Source organism: Oxyura jamaicensis, chromosome Z, assembly GCF_011077185.1.
Source record: "Oxyura jamaicensis isolate SHBP4307 breed ruddy duck chromosome Z, BPBGC_Ojam_1.0, whole genome shotgun sequence".
Taxonomy (NCBI): domain Eukaryota; kingdom Metazoa; phylum Chordata; class Aves; order Anseriformes; family Anatidae; genus Oxyura; species Oxyura jamaicensis.
Genome location: NC_048926.1, coordinates 40,138,192 through 40,147,359, shown reverse-complemented (window position 1 = coordinate 40,147,359; position 9,168 = coordinate 40,138,192). Strand labels below are relative to the sequence as shown.

The following is a 9,168-nucleotide window of genomic DNA, read 5'->3' as shown; positions in this document are numbered from 1 at the left end:
AAAAAAAAAAAACACGCTGCGCCACACAGCAGCTGGGAGAGTGAGGAGTGAGGAACAGCCTTGCAGGAGCCAAGGTCAGTGAAGAAGGAGGGGGAGAGGTGCTCCAGGCACCGGAGCAGAAGTCCCCTGCGGCCTGTGGTGAGGCCCATGGTGAAGCAGGATGTCCCCCTGCAGCCCATGGAGTACCACGGTGGAGCAGGGTTCCACGCTGCAGCCCGTGGAGGAGACCACGGTGGAGCAGGTGGACCTGCACCAACGGAGGCTGCGGCCTGTGGAAGACCCCTGCCGGAGCAGATTCCAGGCCGGACCTGCAGCCCGTGGAGAGGAGACCACGCAGGAGCAGGTGACCTGGCAGGAGCTGCTGCCCGTGGGGGACCCAGGTTGGAGCAGTTTGCTTCCGAGGGATGGACCCCGTGGTACGGACCCATATCTGGAGCAGTTCTTGAAGAGCTGCTGCCTGTGGGCAGCCCAGGCCAGATCAGTTCAGCAAGGACGGCATCCCGTGGGAGGGACCCCACAGCACAGGGGACGAGAGTGACCGAGAAGGAGCGGCAGAGAAGAAGCGCTATAGACTGACCATAGCCCCCATTCCCCCGTTCCCCTGCACCACTTGGGGGGAGGAGGTGGAAGAGGGTGGATGGGGGGGGAAGGTGCTTTTGGTTTCTTTCCTTTGTTTCTCATTTCTCTAGCTCGTTAGTATAGGCAATAAATGTTATTATCTTCCTGTTTTGCCCATCACAATAATTCCTGCGTGATCTCCCCGTCCTTATCTCAACCCTTGAGCCCCTTTCATTGTATTTTCTCCCCGCTCCTCTTTGAGGAGGGGGAGTGAGAGCGGCTGTGGTGCAGCTCGGCCGCTCACCCGAGTGCAACCCCGCAACCCTTCAGCACAGGTCGGCCGGGGCTGGGACGAAGCAACGCCGCCGGGCCCGGCCCCGCCCGCCGCAGGGTAACGGCCGCCCCGCACCACGGCCGTTACGCAACGCAACGGCCGCCCTCTGCGCTGCCGGGCGGGGCGGGGCCAGCACTTGGGCGAGCCCATTGGCGGAGGGGGCACGGGCGCCTTCCACCGCGTCCCGCGGTCTGCGCGCCGGGGCGGTCACCCCACATTCCCCCCCTCGCCGTCCTCCGCTTGGCGTCGCCCTCGGCGAGGCGGAAGCGGGCAGCGGCGGCGTGGAGGGTGCGCGCCGGGAGCCGCCATGAGGCAGCTGCCGTACTTCTGCCGCGGGGAGGTGGTGAAGGGCTTCGGCCGGGGCTCCCGCCAGCTGGGCGTCCCCACCGGTGAGGGGCCGGGCCGTTCAGCCGCCACCGCCGGGCGGCGGGAGGAGGCGGGGGAGCGGGGCGGGTGGGGTGGGGTGGGGTGGGGTGGGGTGGGGTGGGCGCCGCCTGGAACACGCTTCGTGCCCTTGCCCCTGGGTTTTATAAGCGCACAAAGAGGCGTAATCGCGAATTTTTTCACCTCAAAGTGGCGCTGGGGGCACGGCGCCTGGTGGGCAGGAGGCTTCCTGGGGCAGGTCTCGGGGTGCCGAGCTTGTGGCCACGCCTGGTAATTACTGAAGGCTTTTGTGTCGGGGGCTGGGGGAGGGAGGTGCTGCTGCTGCGGGTGGGCTTCGGTAGCCATTCAGCAGCCGTAAAGTCTCCCGAACCAGCCTGGCGTCTGGCACGGCCAGATCTGCCCGTCCGCGATTAACTGAGGAATAAATAGGTGCTTGGGAAGGTGCCTAGGCGTGCTGTGAAGGTGCCTAGGCGCGCTGTGAAGGAAGCGTGACTTAACTGTGCAGTTTTCGAAGAAAGTCCCAGAAATCCACGAATACAGGCGCTCTGAGAAGCAACATGTGTAATGCTGACAGCTGATAAGGATCACACTTTCACTCATTTCTGCATACTTACTAAGTAATTCTGTTACTAACTAGTTCTCAAGTTATTTTATAGTCTGGAAGAAGCTTGTGGGATTTTTTGTTTGTTTTTGTTTTTCTATCTGACCTTACTATAGCTGTAGTAGTCACCCTAATCATGAAATGTGTGCCAGCTGAATGTTCTGCATATGCTTATTAAAGTTTGCTGCAGAGCAGTAGCATGTATGTAAAACAGCACGTGCGAGAGATCTGATAAGTCTGCTATTACCACAGGGGCTGAATTCTACAAAGCTGTTCTATATTTCATATCTTGCTAAGCAGCATGTTACATCACAGTCATCATCGTGCTCATAAGTGTTCAATTTGTAGGCAGAAATTTTAAGTCTTGGAAGGTTCTGTGATGCCCTGGAGTTCGACAAGGTCACTTAACGCTTTACCCTTTCTAAAATTTTTGCAGCAAACTTTTCTGAGCAAGTAGTTGAAAGCTTTCCGTCGGATATCTCTACTGGCATATACTATGGATGGGCCTGCGTTGGAAATGGAGATGTGCATAAAATGGTTTTGAGCATAGGATGGAATCCTTTCTATAAGAATACTAAGAAATCAGTGGTAAGAGCTTTGTTTTGTGCGGTACTTTGCCTGCAAATTCTGTTTGCTGTTAGAAGTGTGTTCGGTATCGGTCTTACATCTTCGTATTTTGAAGAGAAGATAGTCTCTGTAGCCAGACGGTATAGATGAGTGAAGATGTTTATAGAAGAGTAAAGCTTGTTTTCTTTGTCCTATTCCATCATTGCTTAAGTACTTCAGAGATCAATATTTATCTGTTTCTGAAACGGTGATTGCTTACAGCGCTAATAGCTAAATAAGCATAAGCTTAATAGATGCTTTGAATCTACTAGCTATTGAGATCCCTAGCATGATCTGGGATGATGTAATCTTGTCTATCTACAGTAAAACTAAGAGATGTGGGGGCACCTTAATATATAATTATTTTCTGTACTTCTCTTAAATGAAGGAATCCATAGATGTGGTGCTGTGGCTTGAGTTAGTATTTTGAGTATTGAGAGTTAGTATTCAAAAATGTATAATAACAGGATGGAGGAATTAAATTCTGAGCTGTGACAGCTGCTTTTCCTTGTTGTCAGGTGCTGGTGTTTCTCCTGAGCATTGCAGAGAGCTCTGTTTTAATTGTTGAAAGCACTTTTGTTTGGGCATGAATCTTCTCCAAGATTACAAGTTTATGACTATTCTGATGCCTTTGACTTGTATAAACATGCACTCCAAATTTTTTGCAGCTACGTTTTATAAGCAAGCCATAGGATGGGGAATCCTTTCTCAGCCCTAACTCTTGGAATTCTGTCATTCATTTTCCTGATTTTATCATTCAGAGCTACTTGTAAGAGCTGTCCCTAAGCCAGCTATTTCAGTATGTCTTCATGGTTGTTTCATCATGAATTTAATGAAAGATTAAGCTTTCTTTGTTACTTGTTGCTTTATAAATATTACTTCTGGGAAGCAGTGAAACATTTCTCTTGAACATTTCTCTCATTTTTTTTCTTCTTTTTAATTTGGCTATCAGAATACTCTGTGGTGAAAAATATTTCTTAACTCTGTGCAAAGTACGGTTCTCCCTCCCCGCAGAAGCCCTAGCTAGCCTCCTAATCTTGCATTGTACATAATAAACGTCTTAGTTTCGTTGGTATGCGTTGTGGTAAATTTGTATTAGAGGTATTAGCTGAACATACTTACTGTGAGGGGAAAATGTTCCAAGTTCATCGTAAACGCCAACTAATTTCTCTTCCTTTAGGAAACACATATTATCCACACCTTCAAAGAAGACTTCTATGGAGAAATTCTGAGCATAGCCATAATTGGGTATATTCGACCAGAAAAAAACTTTGATTCCTTAGGTCAGTATCACAGAATTGTCTTATTTATTCAAGTATAATGTCTTCACTTCCTTTTTCTTCATACTGAGCTGTTTTACCTCTTAGCCTTTGAAATTTCAGTACGTTTTCATAAGCTAAATGTACTAATGTATAAGTTAGTTCAACAACGATAATAATAAAAAAAGCTCTCACATCTTGTTTCAGTCTAAATTTCAGTTGTCTGAGGAGTAATTTTAAAATCATGAGATAGTCTTAAAAGCATTGGTCTAGTCTGTTCATTTGTTTTGAAAATGCAATTCTGTTAGGATTCAAACAGTTGATGAAATTGTTTTGATCTTTTTCTAAAATTAATTTTAGAACAAGTTAGTGACTACAGTGGTGGAAGACACAACTCAGACATGTTTGAAAAAAATTATTTTGCCTTTCCAACCTTATTTGAATAATTATATTCTACCTCTGTGATTTTTCTGTCATTCTATGCAACAAGATATTTTCGCTTGCTATTGTGTATTTAGAATTCTGACCAGCTTTTAAATATCCCTATTTTTCTATTTTTAGAGGCACTCATTTCAGCAATTCAGGAAGACATTGAAGAGGCAAAAAGACAGCTAGATTTACCGGAACATCGTAAACTGAAAGAAGACAACTTCTTTCATCCTCCAGGAGGCAAAATAGTAAACAACCACTGAGCAAACCGATGAGCTTTTTTTAATGCTTTTTTTTTTTCCTGTTCCTATTGTGGAGCTCTTATATTTGCACTGCTTTTGTAGGTACTTTGTCATGTCTGTCTAGGCAATGAGATTGGAACCAACCATATAAGGGGATTTAAGTTTGCTCAAGTCATTTGATCAAACCCAGTCATTCAAAAGGAGTAGAAAGTGGTTTTAGGTTTTGGATAAATTGTGTATCCAAAAATTAGCAATTGTTTAGAGTCAGTAGCGCACATAGAACATGACTAAAGTGAATTGTGACCTCTTCAGCCTGAAGGGGTGTGGAGTTCACTTAAGTGAAGAGCGACAGTTTTTAACATACAGATGTTATTCCAACCTCTTTTCCCAGTTTTCCATCACTTTTACATCTGGATTGTAGTTAGCGGCTTAGGAAGTTTTGTTATTGATTGAAAAATTTCCTGTGGTGCAGGAAGCCAATGATTAGATAACCATAACAAGAATAACTCTCTGTGGTTCTTATTTTTGATGTGCTTTACAGCTGTTGTAGTTGAAACTGTCATTTCAATTGAAATTATTTATTTTAACTTTATTTGAAATAGATGTAATCACTGCTGCTCGTTGATTTACTGGAATATGAGATTTGTACAGCCAGCTGTACAGAAATACATGAGAATGTATGACCTCTGTGGTTTCCTTCAGAGGTAATGTTCACTGAAATTCAGGAAATGAATGATAGGATGAACGTTGATGTACTGTAAAGGTTTAGGTTCTGAGGATGTGGAAATACTATTAACAAGACTTCTGCTCTTTGGGCTCTAAGACAGAAGAGGCAACTTTGCATTTGTATCTGCTGCTGACACTCCCCCTAGAGGAAGAGGATCTTGAGGTTATTCATGTATTGACAATAAAATGACTGACTTCAAGGTTAGTTTAAGGTGCAGAAAATGCCATCAGCCCTCCACACCAAGCGTATGTAAGATCCAAAGTTTTGGTCAACCAAGCAGATCAATGTCTTAACTTTGAGCCAGCACCAGGGGATATTGCTAGGGAAGAGGTCTTGAGTGAGTCAAGGTGTCCTGTTTGCTTTGAAGAACTTATACGGAAACTTGAGATGATTTAAATGAGTTGTTCATCAGTGATGTTGATAGCAGAGACAGAAGAAATACAGAACTGGGGACACTCATTTCTGCACAAGCACTTGTTAGCATAGACATTTTGATCTGCATAGCCAAGGTGGTTACACATTTCTCTACTGAAATGCTGACAGTTCTGTCCTACCTGTTACCTGGATATCTTAAGCATGCTTCTGCCTTCTTAGAAGGAGAATATTTGGAAGAAAATTCACTTATTGGCAGTTAGAAATACTTTCTTTAAAAGAAGAACAAAACAGCCTGGTGGACTTCTTATACTACTTATGTATAATTTGTTATGAACTGTATGTAAAATCCCATAAAAATTGTCTTGCAAAAGTGAAAGTTGATTTTTTTTATTATTATTTTAAAATGGAGGGATGAAGGGAATTTTTTTTTTTAGGCAAAGGCTGGAGGAATTCTTGAGGCTGTAACATTTTGACATTGTTACCCTTTTCTCTTTTGGGGAGGAATAAGTAGCAGTCACAGAAATCTACTAAATGTGTTGCCAAATATATATTTAAAGAATAAATTGATGTTTGTCATGGTACTGTAGCCGAATTCTCATAGCTCCCCATCTGTTCTTCCTGCTCCCCCTTCCCCTGCACACCTGCATGGGTTTGCAGAGCTGAACTCTCTCTCTCTTTTCCCCAGTAATTTCATGTGTCTGTTGTGGAAACCATAGTGCCTTAAGCTGGTTGTCCGAGTAATACTTTTCTGTATCTGCTAAAAAATGCTACTATCCAAAATTCAATTCACTGGTTGTAGAACCACCGTGCTATGGACAGAGAACAGTGGCAAAGGAAAAACTTGAAAAACTTTGTTTGCTCTCGACTCTTACGTGAAGTATGGCATATGGATACAATGAACTAATGAACTGCTCTTTGTATGCTTGTCTTCAAATTAGAGAAAATGTTATTAGGCTCATTTGGCTGAGTGTACCTGTCTGTTCACATTATTTAAGATAAAGCATTATATATCAACTATTTAAGCTCAGTACATAATTCCTAGCACAGTACAGACTTTATGAAGGGTTATATTTTTGTATTATATACAAACTGTATTTACGTCACTTGATGTTGCTGCACTGTACCATTAATAAAGGAATTGTAATTGTCAAAGTTAAAATCCTTGTCATGGGTTTCCTGATTGATCATATCTGATGCAAACAAATAATCTTAGTGTATTTCCTAGAATATTATGAAGGAGATACTTTAGGTGTATGTCATTACTCTGCTTAAACTTACTTCCTTTTCAGCAAAGAGCTCTTCTTGCTCACAAGCTCAGTGCTGCAGTATTTGTGTTCAGTTACTTGCAGTTCTTCTGTAAGGCACTACAAATAGTGAATGAAACACAGAGGAGTTTCATATCTCACTTTGGTAGAACTAGAGGGCCCATTAAATTGTTGGAGTTTGAACAGTACAAGTTTTTTCAGTTTCAAATACTTACTCAAGTAAAACCTAAATATTTTCCATACTCTTACCCACCTTCCTCTGAAGTCTGTTGCTGTTCTGAAATGAAGCTTGTCAGCAATATGAGAATGTCTGTATAATAAACTTCTTCCAAACTGTGTGTGCGTGAAAATTGTTAGATGAAGAGAGTGCATCTGCCTCCTCCTGCTGCATGTAGCCTGTTGCCATGCTCCAGCTGGTGGTGCAGAGCCCCCTCACTCACACTGGTGCCTCCAGGAAGTTGGTCTGGGAAGGCACACTGCCTCACCCCGTGGCTGGGGGTAGGGGATCTCACTCGCTCCGGTACCTGGCACCAATTCCACTCACACACACTGGTCCTGCTACCAGCTAGCACTGAGACCACTGCACTCGCACCGACAGCTGGCACCACAGGCTGCGGTGTTCGTTCCCCAACCTGACCCCAGTAGCTGGCGCTGATGGTGACTCACCCACATCCAGGTTTCCTCAGTAGCTGGCAGGTAGTCCCTGCAGCATATACACAGGAGAGGGAATGGAACTACACAGAAATAGCTATGAAATGTTTTAATGAGAGAAATTACAGGATATTTGGGACAGAGTGTGGTCATTAGGTGCACTTGGCCAGCCAAGTGCACTGAGTGGCCCTGCTTTACACATGACTGGCCCTTTTATACCCTTTTGTACCCCCCTGCTCCCCCAATTTGTTCTTCCTACCTCCTCTTCCCCAGCACACCCCCATGGTTTTGCAGAGCTCTGCAGTTTCTGCACCATCCACGTCCACGTCTGGGCTGTCTGGGCTCTCGGTCCACAATGATCAGCTGCCAGGCTCCTCCTCCCTGGAAGTGGCATCTGCAGCTTGCTAGCCCATCGATTAGCATGACTGGGAGGTTTGTGTCGGGTCATTGTCTCCCACCTTAGAAGTCTTCAAACAGATTGTCCTGCTGGAATAAACATGCCCACGTTCTCACATGCCCTCATCAATTAGCATGGCTGACGAGACTTGGTTCCCACCACTGCTACCCCTTTTTGCCTTGGATGAGGCCCTTGACCAGATACCCCTAAAGGAGTAGACACTCTCCTACATAATCTCACAAAAAATATTCTGTTAATGGTGGCACTGAACTGAGGTCCTACTGGCCAAAAGAACTGAAGCTTAGCGGACACTAGAAAGCATTTTTTCTTCACATTTAGAAAAACTTAGGGCCCAATGCACGTGGAAAAACAGTCTGGAGTAGTTATTAGCACAGGCTTCTTGTATAGGTAGATATGTTCTAAATTGAGAGCTTTAATAGAAATAGATAAGGAACCAATATTCAGTTGGTATCCTTCTTAATTTGGGACAGATTCATGTATTAATCCTGACAGGGAGACCATTGTGCATCGAGGACTCGGTGACCCACATCACAGGTAGCCTGAGCAAGCGCAGACCTGTGCTGTGATGCCTGATGCACGCAGAGTGGCCGTCAGGCTGTTTTGCTGCACAAATATCTTGGCTGCAGGACAAACTTAGACAGCACACTGTACCAGAGGAGCCTGCAGGGAGCTCCTACTTGGTACCAGCCCTTAGACCATTTCATTAAGCCATTTGTTGTCAGGCCTTTCTTTCCAAGATTCAGGAAAACCTTGCATGGCTTATCTGTCTCAGCTCCCCCCCTTCCCTGCTGCAGAACAGTTTGCTAAGTATACAGTCTGATTTTGACCTGCATCCCAGGGTCCTGAGAGAACTGGCTGTTGTAGTTGCCAAGCCTCTCTCCATCATATTCAAAAAGTCATGGCACTCAGTCAAAGACCCTGGTGACTGGAAAAAGGGAAACATCACTTCCATTTTAAAAAAGGTAGAAAGGAGGACCCAGGGAACTGCAGTCTGGTGAGCCTCACTCCTGTGTTTAGCAAGATCATGGAAAAGATCCTCCTGGAAGCAATGTCAAGGCACATGGAGGACAAGAGGGTGATCTGAGACAGCCAGCATGGCTTCACCAAGGGCAAATCGTGCCTGACCAACCTGGTGGCCTTCTGTGATGGAGTGACTGCATCAGACAACAAGCCAACACCAAGCTGAGTGGTGCAGCTTGTGAGTGATACTACAGAAGGAAGGAACACCATCCAGAGAGACTTGGACAAGCTTGAGAATTGGGCCCAAGTGAACCTAATGAAACAAGTGCAAGGTGCCGCACCTGGGTCGGGACAATCCC

The 9,168-nt window shown here is 45.1% G+C and overlaps 1 protein-coding gene across 1 annotated transcript; it reads left to right on the top strand.

Moving 5' to 3' along the window:
• The first annotated feature begins 1,127 nt into the window (after positions 1-1,127).
• On the top strand, positions 1,128-7,116 carry LOC118156305 (riboflavin kinase-like). Its single transcript, XM_035310267.1, has 4 exons — positions 1,128-1,281; positions 2,314-2,465; positions 3,664-3,766; positions 4,304-7,116. The coding sequence occupies exons 1-4, from the start codon at positions 1,200-1,202 to the stop codon at positions 4,432-4,434; spliced, it is 468 nt and encodes a 155-aa protein (XP_035166158.1). The 5' UTR covers positions 1,128-1,199; the 3' UTR covers positions 4,435-7,116.
• The last annotated feature ends 2,052 nt before the right edge of the window (positions 7,117-9,168 follow it).

Bases quoted from the DNA above. Each gene is read 5' to 3' on its own strand.
- LOC118156305 (XM_035310267.1), top strand. From the start codon at position 1,200: ATGAGGCAGCTGCCGTACTTCTGCCGCGGGGAGGTGGTGAAGGGCTTC. The intron at 2,466-3,663 runs GTAAGAGCTTTG...CTCTTCCTTTAG, and splicing joins AGAATACTAAGAAATCAGTG to GAAACACATATTATCCACAC. The intron at 3,767-4,303 runs GTCAGTATCACA...TTCTATTTTTAG, and splicing joins AAAAAACTTTGATTCCTTAG to AGGCACTCATTTCAGCAATT.